General features: G+C 42.0%; 1 protein-coding gene and 1 non-coding gene across 7 annotated transcripts in view; one reads left to right on the top strand and one right to left on the bottom strand.

Moving 5' to 3' along the window:
• The window catches only part of CNOT10 (CCR4-NOT transcription complex subunit 10), a 71,990-nt gene that overhangs the window by 38,617 nt on the left and 14,451 nt on the right, over positions 1 to 18,922 (bottom strand). For all 6 annotated transcript variants that reach the window (XM_042998620.1, XM_042998619.1, XM_042998617.1 and 3 more), the window contains 6 exons: positions 15,570 to 15,664; positions 14,460 to 14,621; positions 9,365 to 9,515; positions 5,687 to 5,829; positions 2,465 to 2,551; positions 1,519 to 1,602 (listed from right to left, as the gene is read on the bottom strand). In XM_042998620.1, coding sequence (XP_042854554.1) covers positions 1,519 to 1,602; positions 2,465 to 2,551; positions 5,687 to 5,829; positions 9,365 to 9,515; positions 14,460 to 14,621; positions 15,570 to 15,664 — 722 coding nt within the window. The remainder of the gene's footprint in view (positions 1 to 1,518; positions 1,603 to 2,464; positions 2,552 to 5,686; positions 5,830 to 9,364; positions 9,516 to 14,459; positions 14,622 to 15,569; positions 15,665 to 18,922) is intronic.
• Positions 12,525 to 12,597, top strand: TRNAR-CCU. The gene has a single exon. It is a non-coding gene; the product is annotated as a tRNA-Arg (tRNA).

Genomic DNA, 18,922 nt, shown 5'->3' with positions numbered 1-18,922 from the left:
AGAAAATATAAACTGTTTATACTCTGTCTTCACATGTGTGATGTGAGGTCACAACTGTACCACTATACTGGTATGTATTCAAGAGCGTAATTTAAGTCATGCTCGCAAAAAACCATAGCTCCAAAATTTTCCATTGCTCTCACAACCCCAGAAAAGAAACTCATCAGAAAGCACCTCATAAACTCAATTCAAGGTCTGCCTTAAAAAATGCATACACCATATATGTATATCTATTACACCACTAACTGGAAGCCAACTTAACAGCACGAACTAGGCCTTTCATTCCAATGACTATTACAGAGACTGACGGTCTCCCTTACTTTTTAGGATACAAATAATCAGATGCTTTTCCAAAGAGGGATCTACAACAGTGTCATTCTGTGGACGGAAGAACCGCCTATTTTCGAGAGTGAGTCTTGCCGTGGCAAAGATCACATTTTGGGAGGCGCGCGGAGCCTCACTTCTCTGGAAACCCCCGTGGCGGCGGGCGCACAAGCGTGCCCACATCTGCAGAGCGCACACGCAGCCAGGAGGACCTCGGGCATCCCGGCCCCCTCACGCCTCGCTCCAGCTTCGCTGCAGGCTTCCCAAGTCCTTGCTCCCGCTCCGCTGCCTCCTGGTCGCCGAGGAAACAAGGGCTCGAAGGCTCATTCCAGGCAGCAGTGCCCCCTCCGGATCTGGGCATTACTGCCAGTCCGCAGCATCACTACTTCTTTTCTTGTTTCTCTCTCCCTGGGACTAGGGCATCCACTCAGGCAGAAATCATGCCTTTTATCTCCAAACAGCTTTGGTGACGGTGGGCCGGCTAGTTGGGCCTTCCCCCCTTAGCCTCCAGTCTACGCCTCAGACCTGGGCTACCGCTTGTTCTCCTCAAAAATCACCTGAGCAGTGACCCGCTGACTAATCTGGGTCCTGCCTGGGATTTCTAGGGTCAATTTACCCAAAGTTCTCCTACTACAAACCGTATCTCCTTATGACTCCATACTTAAAATGAACACTATTCCTGAAAGCATCGCGGATGTGTACAATTCTGTTTTCTCCCTCCATAGTCCTAAAAATCATGTATCAGTGGAGTGGACGGAAGGAGCACCGTGTCTCAAGTACTCTGGCATTAGTCAAAGTGAAGGTCAAGCCAAAGACCGTTTGGAAAGGGCAGGTTTGAGCCACAACCGAACTGTTCATCTTTAGTAAGTGGTTTGAGTGTAAACTAAAAAAATCCTGAGGTATCTAATAGTAAATGTTTGCGTGAATTATGATAAACAACTCCCAGAATGCTAGACAGCTATTTAAAACGGTGGTTCTGAGGGTTGCATACGAAGGGAAAATGCAAGCTGCAATTTTAAGTGAGAAAAGCACTGCATTAAATTAGAGACAAGGTGTGATCACTGCTTCACCACTCCATGTCAAGGCTCTTATCTACTGGTAGATATACACTAGATTAAGACTGAAATCAATTACTTAAAACTGGCAAATTAAAGAAAAAAAGAAAAAAGGAAGAAAAGTCAAGAAGAAACTTACATTTCCGGCTGTGTTCATGACCGACTTGATTTCCCTTTTGCATGCTTTCAGGGACTTCATTTGGATATAAGCTCTCACTTTATACTATTAAAAGAAAATGCTAGTATGTAAGAACAATGGTACATTTACACGTGGTGAGGCAGCTTGACTTTCTAGCTAAGGACATTCAACCCAACCTGTTCACAACATAGTTATGCCAGTTACTTGCAAAAGCAAATTTTAAATTATCTTAAAGAATCTATTTTCACTGTACTCTCAGAAGACATTCTAAAAAACAAAAAACATGGTAATGGTGGAATAAAACTTATACCCGAATTGCAAGCAAAACTCCTAACAATTCTTTTATTTTTTAAAAGTTACTTTATTTTCGGGGCGCCTGGGTGGCTCAGTCGGTTGGGCGTCCGACTTCCGCTCGGGTCACGATCTCACAGTTCGTGAGTTTGAACCCCGCATCAGGCTCTGTGCTGACAGCTCGGAGCCCGGAGCCTGCTTGGGATTCTGTGTCTCCCCCTCTCTGTGCCCCTCCCCTGCTCCTGCTCTGTGTCTCTCAAAAAATAAGCATTAAAAATCAGTGTTGTATTAGTTTCAGGTGCACAGTATAGTGATCCAGCGCTTCTGTAATTCCTACCAGTTCTTACGTGCCCACAGCTAACTAAGAATGAATCTTAATAGTCTCCAAACTGATTTTGCCATCCAATACACCCAGGCCATTTCTCTCAATCTTTTATCAAGGAATTAAAAGAAATGATACTGCATTATCATCTTAAGCAAATGTATTTAGAAGGATGAACATGCTTTTAAATTGTAATACTCCAAAGCCAAAAAGACATACATTTTTTTTCACATTTTTTTACATTCATTTACTGCTTTCGATGATCTTGCACATTCGTCATCATTCCTGACTATTAGCAACCACGCATGACGCAGACTCTCGCTTCGAATTTACCTGATGGATCTTGGATCTTGCAGCTTCTATCAGGGCTCCACTTTCAGCTTTGTGATTAGATCCGTCTTTGCTGGTGTTGTTACCAGTCTGTAGGGTGGTGACACAAAGTTAACTGAAATTAAGATTTCTTTTGCCATAATTTGAATCAGTGATTTCCAAGCGTGCTAGTCTGAATCACTTGGCGAGCATTTCCAAACTTCAGAAGCCAGACATTCAGGTGTAACAGTCTGGAGTAATAGGCAACTTTTTTTTTTTTCTTAAGGAAACTCTACTTTTGAGAAGCTTGCACTGAGCATGATGATAGCCAGGTTTAAAAAGCACAGATATGACTCAAGCATAACTTGAGGTTATCCTTCCGGAACCCAGAACAGATCATGTCATTCCCTTCTCAAAAATTTTCTCTGGTATGAACGCTGGCAACATCACACCCTAGATTCCTAGCAGCGTTCGAAAGCCTTCACACTGAGACCCATTACTGGAGTTGCCAACCTCACCTCCTGACCTCCACTGACTTTTCAGGTATACTATACATTTCAGGTGGCCGGAAATTCCTCCAATATTCCACTCTCACCTCTGTGCTGTTTTCTCTGCCACGACGGCCACCCTGCTCCAGCCTGCTGCTTCTGTCTACTCAAACTATATCCTTCAAGGCCTAAATCAAACATCCAAACTTCCTTCCCCGCCTTCCTCCCAGTCCCTTGACAGATGCTCCCCAGCTCTCTCCTCCCACACACTGGAGTTCCTCGAAAAGCGAAAACGTTTTCATTTTTGTCACTTTAATAGCTAGCAAAGGACACAAGCATCTGTTGAACAGAACTGCATTTTCTCAACTCTTATCAGTACTGAATATAAAAATAAAGTATTTTACCACATAGTGTTTAGGAATAATGCTAAGATGATTTAACCAAATTCTTTTTTTTTTTTCAGTACTTTTTTAACGTTTATTTATTTATTTATTTATTTCAACATTTTTAATTTATTTTTGGGACAGAGAGAGACAGAGCATGAACGGGGGAGGGGCAGAGAGAGAGGGAGACACAGAATCGGAAACAGGCTCCAGGCTCCGAGCCATCAGCCCAGAGCCTGACGCGGGGCTCGAACTCACGGACCGCGAGATCGTGACCTGGCTGAAGTCGGACGCTTAACCGACTGCGCCACCCAGGCGCCCCTTAACGTTTATTTTTGAGACAGACAGAGAGAGAGAGAGAGAGAGAGCGCGTGCGAGCAGGGCAGAGGCAGAGAGAGAGGGAGACAGAATCCAAAGCAGGCTCCAGGTTCCAACCTGTCAACACAGAGCCTGACGCAGGGCTCAAACCTACAAACCGTGAGATCATGACCCGAGCCAAAGTCGGATGCTTAAGCAACTCAGCCACCCAGGCGCCCCTGAAGTATTCTTACCAAGTCTCTTATCAGAATATGTCATAAATGTGCATTCTTTCTAAAGAACTTTCATGATGAAATATTTTCTAGTGAAAGCTGCCTGTTTATCCAGCTTTGGGGTTTCTATTGTCTTAATTCTAATCTTTACATTCTGTAAAATTAGTATCTCACACATGCCAAGATGCTAACATACTGAGACCCTCATAAGACGCTGGTAGGAACGTAAAATTGTGTAACATTTTCAGCCTCTGTACCACAGGCTGGCAGTTCCTCCTAAGATTAAACACAGAATTACCATACAATCCAGCAATTCCACTCTTGGGCATGGACCCAAGAGAAATGAAAACATGCCGCCACAAAACTTGCACACAAATGTTCACAGTAGCATCATTTCTATCACCAAATGTGGAAAACAACCCCGATGACCATCATCTGATGGATAAAAAACTGTGGCAAATTGATACAATGGAGTATGATCTGGCCATAAAAAGCAAAGAAATATACATGCTACAACTTGGTCAACTTTGAAAGTATCAAACTAAGTGGAAGAAACCAATCACAAAAGGCCACATATTATATGACTGCATTTATATGAAACGGCCGGGATAGTCCAAATTCACAAAAACAGAAAGTACATCAGGGGCACCTGGGTGGCTCAGTCGGTTAAGTGTCTGACTCTTGGTTTTGGCTCCGGTCACGATCTCATAGTTCAGGAATTTGAGCCCTGCATCATGCTCCACTCTGACAGCACAGAGCCTGCTTAGATTCTCTCTCTCTCTCTCTCTCTCTCTCTCTCTCTCTCTCTCTGCCCCTCCCTGCTTCCTCTCTTTTGCAAAATAAATAAACTTAAAAAAAAGAAAAAGATCTGTGGTTGCCAGGGGCTGGGGGAAGGGGAAAAGAAAAAGTGCTAACGGGTACGGGGTTCCTTTTTGGGGTGATGAAAATGTACACAGTGGTGATGCTTGTACAACTCAGTAAGGATACTAAAAACCACTGAATTATACAGTTTAAAAAGGTAAATTTTGTGGATGCGAATTATATTTACCTTTGCTTTTTTTAGGTCATTAATCAAAAAAAAATTTTTTTTTAGTTAAATAGGCTCCATGCCCAACGTGGGGCTCAAATTCATGATCCTGAGACCATGAGCCACACACTCTACCAACTGAGCCTGCCAGATGCCCTCATTAATAAAAAATTTAACTCATCTGTCTCTCCCTACGTAGCCTGTGGGCCACCTGAGGGTAGGCATAATTCTTTTGATTTTTATTCATTAAAAAAATTTTCATAAACAACAACAAAAAATAAGCTGTAACAAAAAAGATTTTTTTGAGGTATAATTGACATATAACATTGTTTTAGGTCTACAACATAACAATTAGATATCTGTATCAAGTGCGAAATAAAGAGGTCTAGCTAGGGGCGCCTGCGTGGCTCAGTCAGTTAAGTGTCGGACTTCGGCTCAGGTCATGATCTCACGGTTCGTGAGTTCAAGCCCCGCGTCAGACTGTGCTGACAGCTTGGAGCCTGGATCCTGCTTCAGATACCGTGTCTCCTTCTCTCTCTGTCCCACCCCTGCTCACACTCTCTGTCTCTCAAAAATAAATAACATTGCAAGGAAAAAAAAATAAGTCTAGTTAAACCATCCATCACTAGGCTGTACAATTACAAAGGTCTTTTTCTTGTGCTGAGGACTTTGAATATCTACTCTCTTATCAACTTTCAAATATGTTATACAGTATTATTAATGATAGCCACCATCCTGTACAATGAGTTACATTTCAATAAAGCTGTTAAAATATTTAATAACCATACATTTTAATCTGATCACCTTACAACACTCACCTCATTCTTCCCATTTTTGTTATTGTTACCCTGTGAAATCATTTTTTCTAGGACAGCAAGAAGATGCAAAGCTTTCTCAGCTTGATAGGTTAATATATATAGGTCTACAAGCAAAAAACACACTGCTTGGGCAAATTTTTCTTCTGGGGGAAAAAAACAGGAAAAGAAAAGTTACAATCCAAAGTAAAGCAAACATTTCAGACCACTCCTCTCCCCAGATTCCTAAAGAGCAAAGCCTAAATCTTTATTTTTGTTTTGTTTTTTGTTTTTAAATGCTTATTTATGTTTGAGAGAGAATGAGAGAGAGGGCGGGCGGACATGTGTGGGAAAGGGGCAGAGAGAGAAGGAGACAGAGTATCCAAAGCGGGCTCGGTGCTCTCAGAGCAGGGGTCAAACTCATGAACCGTGAGATCATAACCTGAGCCAAAGTCAGGCGCTTGACAGACTGAGCCACCCGGGCGCCCCCTAAGTCTCTTTATTTAAATGTGTGTTCATCCCCCAGAGCCATGAAGGGAAGCAACCTGCAATACCAACAATGCGATTGCAGTATTCTCCATCTGAAGGCCTCCCGTCGCTGGGTTTCCACTAGCTGATCCTTCTTTGGCAAAATATCTACCAACACACCAAATGAGGAGAATCACTTCAGGTAGAAGGAAACCTCAATCCCTGTACCTGCTCAGCTACTTACTGGATATGCTGCCTCTATATATCAGCGAGCTAATTTTTACACCTCAGCTGGCTGACCTGTAAAATGGGGAGAATACTTCACCTGCTTGAAGGCAGGGGAGTGAACCAGGTGATCTCTTGAGGTTCCTTCCAACTCTAACAAGGACTTCAAAGGAAGAAGAGCCCAATGAAGAGAGAAAGGGTAACCTGGTATGTCATAATACTATTTTCTTTTCCTTTCAAAAGAGAAGATAAAAGGAAAAATAAGATCTAAAAAAGGATGCTAAAATCAAGACCAGAAAAATTTAAAAGCCCTTAAGAGCCTTTTAACAAGTCTTCCCGATTCCATTCTTGTTCTTACAGAGCAGCCGGAGTGGAATCAATTGAAAACTAGAATCAACATGGTTGATGCACAAAGGTCATATATCTCTACGGGTTTCACACCACTCTTTTTAAGTTTATTTATTTTGAGACAGAGAGAGAGAGAGAGAGAGAGAGAGAGCACTGTCAGCAGAGAGCCTAGTGCAGGGCTTGATGCCAGGACCCTGGGATCATGACCTGAGCCTAAACCAAGAGTTGGACACTCAATCGACTGAGCCAACCGGGCACCCATCCATCCCACCACTACTCTTAAAACACTAAGTCCTTGGGGCACCTGGGTGGCTCAGTCGGTTAAGCGTCCGACTTTAGCTCAGGTCGTGATCTCACGGTCCGTGATGTGGAGACCCACATCGGGCTCTGTGCCTGGAGCCCGCTTCGGATTCTGTGTCTCCCTCTCTCTCTGCCCCTCCCCCACTCACACTCTGTCACTCTCAAAAATAAAAACATTAAAAAAAATTAAAAAACCAAGAAAAACATTAAGTCCTTACCCAGGCCACAGGACTTCACCTGTTCCTTACCTTGCTGCCTCTGACGTCACCTGCTACTGTTCTCCCCACCTGGCTCCAGTGTCAATGACCTGCTGTTCCTCTCACTCAGCAAACTCAAGCTCATCTCAGATGCTCTGTACACACTATCAGCTCTGGCTGGAATGCCTGCCCCTCAAGAGTCACGTGGCTCACCTCCTCTCTTCACTCAGGTCTCTTTTCAGAGGCTGTCTTACCCCAGGCCTTCCTTGATTGCCTTACCTAAAAACAGCGTTCCCAGTCCATCTGTATCCTCTTACCAATTTTAGCTTTTCTTCATGGCATTTGGCTACCTCACAATACATACTTATTGTGTCGCTCTCTCTCGCGTTAGAATATAAGCTTAACGAGGGTAAAGGCTCTGTTTCAGTCACTACATTATCTTCAGAACCCAGAACAGTTTGGGTCCACCGTGTATGTTCAATCAATACATGCTGTGTGAAGAACCAAGCAGTAAAGTTTTTAAAAATAATAATAACGATTTTCAAAGAAGAAGAAAAATGGATCTGAATTCTGCCTCGGTGGCTTTATTCCACTTGGCCACCGTACATATGAACAAGATTTCATGAACGGTTCCCGAAATTCTAACAACCAGCTTCGTAGGGGTGCCTGGCTGGCAAGGTCGGTGCAGCGTGCGACTCCTGATTTTGGGGTCACATGTTCAAGCCCCACATCAGGTGTAGAGATTACTTTACAAAAAAAGGCTTTACAGAAAAATACATCTGAGGGGGCGTCTGGGTGGCTTAGTTGGTTGAGAGTCCAACTTCATTCTGGCTCAGGTCAGGCATGATCCCACAGTATGTGAGATCAAGCACAGAGCCTGTTTGAGATTCTCTCTCTCTGTTCCTCCCCAGTTCACATGTGTGCGCACTCTCTCCCAAAATAAATTTAAAAAGAAAAATCCATCCGTGTCATCCCGGAGGTATAATTCTGATTTCCAGCTTTACAGAGAAAGGAACTGGCCGCTGTTTACACCGTCTTCGCCACGGGCATCTCTCCTGCCCAATCTGTCCAGCCACCATGCCCTCAGGACAGAGGAAGAGGGGAGCACCTTGAAAACGCCTCCCTGGAGCCACAGGAAACAGCCACTCAACCAGCTGACGGCAAAAGGGGACCCTGTAACTCTTCCCAAAGCCCCACAGAGGAGCCGTCACACTCTACTTCTTATCCTGCGGGAACCACATTAGCAATCAGGTGTTTATAAGTCAAGAACCGGCATTAGTGTTTTGAATTTAAAAGAAAGTAACCTAAAGAAAAAGACAAAAACATGACCACAACTGAAATCTGACTGCTTGTGGGCTGGAAACAAACAGCCCTCTCTAACAACCATCTCCTGGATCTGGCTTTGCTGCCTTATTTGCTCCCTCTTTCTTCCCTTGCCTGTACCTTTCTTACTACGCTTACTCGAGGCTGCTAACTGCAAGATAATCGCGACACCAAAACAGAGTCTGTGCTATCTACTCCAGGGATTCCCCACAAAACTGTCAGGGGGGCAACAGACAAGAAAGTACCACGCTGTCCGCTAACATCCCCAGTCTTAATACACTGCTCAATAAAGAACGGATCAGGTACACGAAGCTGTGTTCACACAGCAAAGGAAAAAACAAACAGCACGAAGTCTTTCCAATTAGCAACCTCATTTCTCATCACAATTTGCAAAAATCGAGGGGAAGGAGTGGGGAGGAAATGGGAGAAGAAAACCTGGGTTCATCTAAAAGTAACGTCATTCTTATCTTTTTTATCTTTAGTGGCTAAAACTGGACACAGCTTTTTTCCTTCTTTCTTTTTTTTTTTAAACGTTTATTCATTTTAGAGACAGAGAGAAACAGAGCATGAATGGGGGAGGGTCAGAGAGAGAGGGAGACACAGAATCTGAAACAGGCTCCAGGCTCTGAGCTCTCAGTACAGAGCCCGACGCGGGGCTCGAACTCACGGACCGCGAGATCATGACCTGAGCCGAAGTCGGTCACCCAACCGACTGAGCCACCCAGGCGCCCCTCCTTCTTTCTTTAAATACTGGCATGTGATTCCTTGATTTAACTGGGTAAGAAACTACCAGAGCCCCCTCTGACTATGACAGGGAAGTTCTGGACTTGAGAGAACATACCAAAAGGTTCTATGAACTGGTAGAGCTTTTCACCAACTGCTATGGCCTCTGAGTACTGCCGCAGATGATACAGAAAGACTGCCTGATTGTAATACAACATGCTGTTCTCCACGTCGTCTAAGCCATCCATTTCTTCGACAGCTGAGTGGACCTACAAAACAGTCAGCCAGGATATGTTCTCAAAACGGTAAGAAAATAAAGAGAAATGAAAGAAGCTATGCGAGTAAACAGGAACACAGGCCAACATTTCTCACTCTGATTTTTCCACATTTTCAACAGAACTTCCAGATTTTAATTATTCTTGCTAAAAATTATTTTATTAATAATAAAATTCCGTTAAGTAAAACATTTTCATGGGACTTTATGTAGACAAGGCAAGGCAAGTCTGTTCCTTGCCACTGTGAAGAACGTTTCAACCGCCAACATGGCTTTTGAACTGGTTCCCCACTTTGTAGCCTCCTTGGGGGCGAGCAAAACTCAAAACAATCTTTCCCATGTGCACTATGTTACGCACTATGTATACATAAGCTTGATTCCATTTTGTAAAAACTAAACTAAAACTTAAACATTAACAAACAGCTAACTACTTAACTATGGGCCAGACCTGCTACATTAAACATTTTCCAGAGAATATCTCATTTAATCCTTACCATACCTCAAGGACATAGACATTATCATTCCCATTTTATAAATAAGAAGACCAGCACAAAAAGCTTAACTATCTTGCCCAAGGCCTTATAGCTAGGAAGTATATTTTCTGAAATTCCTCTTACGTTCAGGTTTTGTTCCCATAACTTAAAGAAAGCAGATTTTTTATTTTATTTAAAATTTTTTTCTCATGTTTGAGAGACAGCACGTGCACGCACAAGCAAGCACAAGCAGGGAACGGGCAGAGAGAGAAAGAGAATCCCAATCAGGATCTGCACTGTCAGCACGGAGATGGACACAGGTCTCAATCCCACGAACCGTGAAGTCGTGACATGACCTAAGCCAAAATCAAGAGCTAGACACTTAACTGACTTGAGCCACCCAGGAGCTCTTAAAAAAATAGAATCTTTAAATAAACAACAAAAATAGGCTATTGATGGCTTTACTAAACATCTACATCTGATACCAGGAAAAAAAAAAAAAAAGTTTGCATTGTATTATTTTTTAAATTTATTTTTAGAAGTTTATTTATTTTAACAGTGACAAAGAACAAGTTGGGGAGGGACAGAGAGAGAAAGAATCCAAAGCAGACTCTGCTCTGTCAGTGCAGAGCCCGATGTGGGGCTCAGATGCTTAACTGACTGAGCCACCCTGGGGCCCCCACACTCTGCATTTTAAAGCTAATGACTACCTGCTTATCCCCTCCCTAAGTTATTGCAGTAGGCTTACAAATTTTAATAAAGTCTCATAGCCATTCTGTACTTTCATGTAATACACAAAGCTGGAATTAGTATTAAAACTAATCTTTCTTTGTCACTATGAAGATTGGAATAAGTTACCAAGCAATGTTAAATAATTAATTCTAAGACTGACGTTCCCCTACATTAAGCAGTGGAACTTTGATACACATGATGAACTTAACGTTTTGCTAATGACAAGGTACCGGAAGTTTCAGGACACATAGTGATCTGTAATCAGACATCTGCAGACTTCAGTCATACATGCGTTAAGCCTGACAGGGAGGTGCAAATGTTACCAACTGGTCCTCTCTGACCAACAGCACGTGCATCTCAGTGAATTTGGAGCTTCTGTATAATCTTCACTTACCAAGTCACTATCTTCCCATGATTAAAAATAGTCTCTGTAGAGAAAACTCAATTTCCAAAGAAAGACAATACTTCTTGGTAGTAATGTAATGCAGAGAGAATGAGCTAAGAAAGGGTTAATTCTTAGCCAGAAAGGGGGGTTTTGGACAAATTAAGAAATTTTGGATTCAAAAAGGATTGACCTTATGACATATATAACCGCCACACTTTCTGTGATTCACGAAAAACATGAACTTGTTTGGCTCTAGCCAAAACAAAAACTATTCGTTAAATGAGATAAAGCATAATAGAAATGGAATGGGTTGAAAAGGTATGTATGTAACTATGCCCAGGGCATAGGACCTTGAACAGAAGTATGATTTAGAGAAAAGTTAGGAGACACGGGTATAAACACCTCTAGGAAACACAAGGCAGTGGATTGCATGAGGGGTATTACTGAACCAGCCTTATTAAGAATCAAGGCTGGTGAAGGGTGCCTGGTTGGCTCAGTTGGTTAAGCGTTTGACTTCAGCTCAGGTCATGATCTCATGGTTCGTGACTTCAAGCTTCATGTCGGGCTCTGTGCTGACAGCTTAGAGCCTGGAGTCTGCTTCAGATTCTGAGTCTCCCTCTCCCTCTTCCCCTCCCCCACTCAAGCTCTGTCCCTCAAACGTTAAAAAAAAAATTAAAAAACCAAAAGGTGGATCATTGTTTAAAAAAAAAACAACCACCTCTGATTCTTGATTTTGGCTTAGGTCATGATCTCATGGTTCCTGGGATGAGCCCTGCATAGGGCTCTGCCCTGACAGGGCGGAGCCTGCTTGGGATTCTCTCTCATCTCTGTCTCTCTCAAAATAAATAAATAAACATTAAAAAAAAAAGGCTGGTGAAAGGATTTTAAAAAGCAGTTTTCTTGGCTTAACAGGAAGCTTGCAAGAGTCTCTTTCTTATTCTAAAAAAGGTTTTGGGCAGGGGCACCTGGGTGGCTCAGTCGGTTGGGCGTCCGGCTTCGGCTCAGGTCATGATCTCACAGTCTGTGAGTTCAAGCCCCACGTCGCGCTCTGTGCTGACAGCTCAGAGCCTGGAGCCTGCTTCAGATTCTGTGTCTCCCTCTCTCTCTGCTTCTCCCCTGCTCATGCTCTATCTCTCTCTGTCTCAAAAATAAACAAAAACATTTAAAAAAAAAAAAAAAAAAAAGGTTTGGGCAGTGCATCTGGATGGCTCAGTCAGTTAAGCATCCGACTCTTGATTTCAACTCAGGTCATGATCTCAAGGTTCGTGAGTCTGAGCCCCAGGTCAGGTTCTGCACTGACAATATGGAGCCTGCTTGGAATTCTGTGTCCCTCTCTCTCTGCCTCTCTCTCAAAAATAAACAAACCTTTTTTTTTTTAATTAAAGGAATAAAAAAATAAAAAAGATTTTGGGGTACCTGACTGGCTTAGTTGGTAGAGCATGAGACTCCTGATCTCACGGTTGTGAGTTCGAACTTCACATTGGGTGTAGAGATCACTTACAATCTATAAGAAAAACTCAGGGTGCCTGGGCAGCTCAGTTGGTTAAGCGGCCGACTTCGGCTCAGGTCACGATCTCACGGTTTGTCAGTTCAAATCACATATCGGGCTAGCTGCTGTCAGTACAGAGCCCACTTGGGACTCTCTGTCCCCCAGTCTCTCTGCCCCTCCCCAGCTTGCTTGCTCTCTCTCTCAAAATAAATAAACTAATTTTATTTTATTTTATTTTTTAAATTTTTTTAACGTTTTTTATTTATTTTTGAGACAGAGAGAGACAGAGCATGAACAGGGCAGGGGCAGAGAGAGAGGGGGACACAGAACTGGAAGCAGGCTCCAGGCTCTGAGCCATCAGCCCAGAGCCCGATGCGGGGCTCGAACTCACGGACCCTGAGATCGTGACCTGAGCCGAAGTCGGATGCTCAACCGACTGAGCCACCCAGGCGCCCCAATAAATAAACTAATTTTAAAAAATGTTAAAAATAAAAAGAGTCAGAAGGTCTGGGGGTGCCTGGATGGCTCAGTCCTTAGAGCATGCAACACTTGACCTTGGATTGTAAGTTTGAATCCCACATGTAGAGTTTACTTAAAAAAAAAAAAAAAGAAGTCTGAAGGTCTGGTTTGAATCTTGCTCCTACTTTTCCTGGCCATATAAATTAAAATCATTAGGCTCTCGACCTATCTCAAGGGTTGAATATGAGAATTATAGGAGATAAAACATAAAACGCATTTAATATGGAATTTGGAATCACATAAGAGTTTGATAAACATTGGCCATTTTTCTTTCTTTCTTTCTTTTTTTAAGTTATCTCTATGCCCAACATGGGGCTTAAACTCACAACTCTGAGATCAAGATCGATGCAGCCAGTAAATTACCTCACTCCTGTAATCAGGAAGAGCCTGAACAGGTTACTTATTTCTAACAATACCATGTATAGGGTGATACTGTAGAGTATCTTTACTCCTAAAAAAAATTACAAAGAGCCTGGAGGGGTCACTTATTTCTAACTAGGTCACGTTTTAGGGTGATACTCTACTGTATAATGGTACCCAGGAACACAGGACAGGGGCTCAAAAAGGTCTCAAGACCTTGAAGCGGTTCAGAGGCACAGGCCCTAGAGTCAAAGAAGACTGGGTTCACGGAGCTGTTTTCGTTTAAGAGCTTTGCGTCTCTGGACAATTTACACCGGCTATCTGTACCTCAGCTTTCGCATCTGTAAAATGAGAAACATCATAGTGGCTGCTTTATAGGACTGCTGGAAAGAGGGAGGTGCTGCATGCACAGTTCTCAGCAGGGCCCTGTTACATAGTAGGCAACAAACGTCTGCCACCCGACCCTACCATCATCGTCATCTTCGTTAGCCCTCTTGATTACCAAAGCTCTGACCCTGTGATGTGAGAGATGTTGCTGTTATGACCGATGACCAAGGCAAGCACCAAACCATATATAAATCAGAATATCTTCTATTTAGTCAATGAATCATCTCCTGATCCAAAATGCTAAAACAATCTCACATGATTATAATCAGATCTTTGCAGTCACAAGAAAGATCATCTCAGCAGCTAAGCTTCTTCATAGATTTCCACTTTAATTTTCCTTCAAAGTTCCAAAGCTCATTCAAATTTGGTAGATTAGTCTATTCTGTTCAAATTAGAAAATAAAATTACACAGCATACGTTTCATTTCCTGGAATAATAATTTTATACAAATAAAATTAATGCACATTGTTTTAGACACGTTAGAAGTTGTGCTACCAATAACCGACAAGTCATATTAATTTTCCTTAAGTATTTTTACTTCACAATTCAGAGAGTATCACAACATTTTTATAGCTAAATTCATTTGTGTGTCACCTGATTCTTCAGTTGGTTAAGTGTCTGTCTCAAACTGTCTGTTGTCATTTGGTTACTTTTAAAAAACTCAGCCACTGCTGTGTTCAAAATTATTTTATAATCATCTTTGTTCACTTCTTGTAGGCAGGCAAGGTGTTGCAGACAGGCATCATAATTTCCAGCCTAAAACAAACCAACAAAAAAACACGCACACAGACAAAATTACCTATTACCTTTAAAACTAAGACATTCATTTCCAAATACGTTTCATTCGTCTCTATTTGGAAAACTCTTTAAAAAGACAGATCTAATTCCCCAAATATACTAAAGTCACTGAATGAAACAATATTCATGTCAATTAAGAAACTGGGATATGTCAATTATATCTCAATAAAGCTGGAAATTATAGATATTTATTTCTCAAGACTCACACTCTAACACCACTATGTGTATAAGACATACATAGACACGTAAGTGTATCATATACCTATGTACATGTATAAAACCACACCTCTCTCTCTCTCTCTCTCTCTCTCTCTCTCTCTCTCTCTCACACACACACACACACACACACACACACACACACGTATATAGGTATATATTGCTAGCACGGTATAACAGCTGAGGCTAGCCCAAGAAAAGTAATATGATTTAATTTCTAATAAACATGCTCTGAATACCCAAGTATCAAATTCTTCTGCTTACATGTATGTAACCTAATAGTCAAATAAGGTTTTCTTTCATAGCGTTTTAACATCAGAAAAGTTAAAGTTTTGACTTTGACTGGGGTTCCATTTTAAAGAACATTTAAGAAAGAGAACTGAACAAAGAAGTGAACTGAAAAGACTGACCCATATAATTACAAATCTAAGTTTAAAAGACTGAAAAAAAAATAACACTGTAAGAGTCAACACGTTTATGAAACACAAAAACTTGGGAATGGCTCAAATTACTCCCATTCCTTTTACCATATTTAAACTCCCAGTTTTTAAAAAATTTAAATAAAACCTACTCTCTAAACTTAATTCTTGAGTTATTACAGAACAAAAGTTATAAACTTAAAAATTCATTGTGAAAAGATTCATATTCGACAGATCCTAAAAACGGAAATCGAGAGAAACCACTGCTTACTGTGAAGGCCTGGAAAGCACTGGTGGACAACTCCTTCTCTTGATCGGTGATCCCAGAGGACTGACTTGTCCCTTCATGTTTCTCTGCTCCCTGATCTGCAAGCACACAAGTTTTGCAGTTCTTTAGAAATAAAGTTGTACAGTGAGTGTGCCCCTGGTTTTCTTCCTGTCTTCTTCCTAATGAAGTTGCTATAGTTAGGGCGCTCTCAATTACCACGACTTATTCGTGTTATAAGGAGTTGGAAGTCACTCCTCCAGAAACTTAAAGAAACCTTTCCCTTAGCCATGGTCTGGCACAATGAAAACCCACCACCACGTATGGAAGAATCACAGCTCTGTCCATCAGGACTGAGAATGTTGTGTTCACTCAAAACATATTAGATCTGTCCCCCAGCAATCTATACCAAAGTCCCACATATTCAAGAAACTATGCCAGGCTCTGGAGACACAAGAAGATTATAAATGCATACACAATACCTTCAAAAAGGTTATAATCCAGCTGGAATATAATAACATTTAACAATTAGAAAACTACATTGCTAAGAACTCATAGTTAATTTCCAGGCCAAGAATGCTTCCATAGGCTTAGAAATCCAAAAGCCAACATTAACACATTTAAAAAGCTTCCTTGGGGGGGACTGCGTGGCTCAGTCGGTTAAGCGTCCGACTTCAGCTCAGGTCATGATCTCGTGGTCCATGAGTTTGAGCCCGGCATTGGGCTCTGTGCTGACCGCTCAGAGCCTGGAGCCTGCTTCAGATTCTGTGTCTCTGTCTCTCTCTGCCTCTTCCCTGGTTGTGCTGTCTCTCAAAAATAAATAAACATTAAAAAGAAATTTTTTCTTAAAGCTTCCTTAACATGGTTAAATATCTATATACAATCTTTTTTCCCAGAAGTTTATTTTATTAAATTTTAATTTAATTAATTTATTTTTTAATGTTTATTTGGGGGAGGAGGAGCAAAGAGAGAGGAGGACAGAGGATCCGAAGTGGCTCTGCACGGACAGCAGCAAGCCGATGCAGGACTCGAACCCACGAACCATGAGATCCTGACCTGAGCAGAAGTTGGACACTCAACCAACTGAGCCACCCAGGCACCCCTAATTTTTGATAGAGAATGCAAGTGGGAAAGGAGGTCAGAGAGAAAGAGAGAATCCCAAGCAGGATCCACACTGAGCGCTGAGCCCAGCAGGGGGCTTGATCCCATGACCCTGGGATCATGACTTGAGTTGAAGTCAAGAGTTGGACGTTCAACCCACTGAACCACCCAGGTGCCCCAAGTATCCATATACATTCTAAGGTTAATGATTCCTGCCCCACAATTTTGTATTTTCAAAATTAATTTTTTATTTGAAAACAGAATTCCAAAATAAGCGTAAAAATCTCTGCTAAATCAAGTCTAAAACTACTCCAGTTCACTACTCTTAACTGCTCTGACAAATGCTTCAAAAAAATACTTTTTAACGAAAGCATCATCGATCCCAACTTTGCATGATGCAGTCACATGGTCTCAGCTCTTCTTGTTCACCAGGGATCTGTCTCAACTAAGTCTCATCTATATATTGTGGCAGATGATTCTGGGGAGAGGGACTGGCAGAAATCATGCTTTTCCTTAGGATTTGGGGCCTTGATGTCAGAGAAGTAACAAGAAGCTAAACCATGAAATCACACTCTGGAGACAACAGAGTTTCCTCTGTAAAGTTACATAGCAGTAGCCATAAAACATAAAACATAAAACATAGCCATTCCACACTAAGAAACAAACCTGAGCTTTTGAAATTTTTTAAAGGAAAGAGGGGCGCCTGGGTGGCTCAGTCGGTTAAGCGGCCGACTTCGGCTCAGGTCATGATCTCGCAGTCCGTGAGTTCAAGCCCCGCGTCGGGCTCTGTGCTGACAGCTCAGAGCCTGGAGCCTGTTTCAGATTCTGTGTCCCCCTCTCTCTGACCCTCCCCCGTTCATGCTCTGTCTCTCTCTGTCTCAAAAATAAACGTTAAAAAAAATTTTAAAGGAAAGAACTGGCAACAAAGTTATAAAAGTTAATAGGAATAAATACTTCCAGGTAACCACATCTACAGAGCCAAAAAAAAAAAAAAAAAAAAAAATCAGCATCTAGTACATCAAGGGACCATAAAGAATGTTAAATCCTTTAACTCCATGTTTGAACAGATTTCAAAATCTTTCAGCCCTTTTCACATTTATTCGATGCCATAATAATAATTAAGCACTGGGAATGGGAACGGCAGGAAGGGGAGGAAAGTGACAGTGCCTTGAAAGCTACAGCAAACTGTAATGCTGATTATTTTAACTTCATTTAATCTCAAATCAATCACAACATTTCTTGCTTTGCCCTGAGGTACTGAACTCAAAATACAACTTGTACTTAATAAAGATCAGTCTTTAGGGGTGCCTGGGTGGCTCAGTCGGTTAAGCATCTGACTTCGGCTGTCACGATCTCACGGTCCATGGGTTCGAGCCCTGCATCGGGCTCTGTGGTGACAGCTCAGAGCCTGGAGCCTGCTTCAGATTCTGTGTCTCCCTCTCTGTCTGCCCCTTCCCTGCTTGTGCTCTGTCTCTCTGTCTCAAAAATAAACAAACATTAAAAAAAAAAAGATAGGGGCGCCTGGGTGGCTCAGTCAGTTAAGCGTCCGACTTCGGCTCAGGTCACGATCTCGCAGTATGTGAGTTCGAGCCCCGCGTCGGGCTCTGTGCTGACTGCTCAGAGCCTGGGGCCTGTTTCAGATTCTGTGTCTTCCTCTCTCTCTGACCCTCCCCCGTCGTGCTCTGTCTCTCTCTGTCTCAAAAATAAATAAACGCTAAAAAAAAAAAAATTAAAAAAAAAAAAAAAGATAAAGATCAGTCTTTAGAAACGGTCTTTTACTATTTGAAAATTTTCCCACTTAGAAAACTTTCTTTTGATTTAAAAAACTAACAAACAAACAAACAAACAAAAAACACCAGGGTACCTGGGTGCCTCAATCAGGTAAGTGTCTGACTTTGGCTCAGGTCATGACCTCACAGTTCCTGGGTTACACCACCGCCTTGGGCTCTGTGCTCAGAGTCTGGAGCCTCCTTCAGTTCTGTCTCCCTCTCTCTCTGCCCCTTCCCCACTCACACACACACTCTCTCTCAAAATAACATTAAAATTTTTTTTTAAAAAAAGGACATTCTCCTACATAACCTACTAAAATGGTTACACTAAGAAAAGTAACAATAAATCAGTATCATCTAACAATTTCCCTGATTGTTCTAAGAAATATCTTATCACTGTATTTTTCCCTCCCAATCAAGGCTCACATATTTCCCTTAAATAGCTTTTGTTTCTCCTACTCCAGAGTACTTCCTGACCTTCTGCTGCTC

Source organism: Panthera tigris, chromosome C2 (assembly GCF_018350195.1).
Source record: "Panthera tigris isolate Pti1 chromosome C2, P.tigris_Pti1_mat1.1, whole genome shotgun sequence".
Lineage (NCBI taxonomy): Eukaryota > Metazoa > Chordata > Mammalia > Carnivora > Felidae > Panthera > Panthera tigris.
The sequence above is the reverse complement of the archived record's forward strand: the minus strand, read 5'-3'. Positions and strand labels throughout refer to the sequence as shown.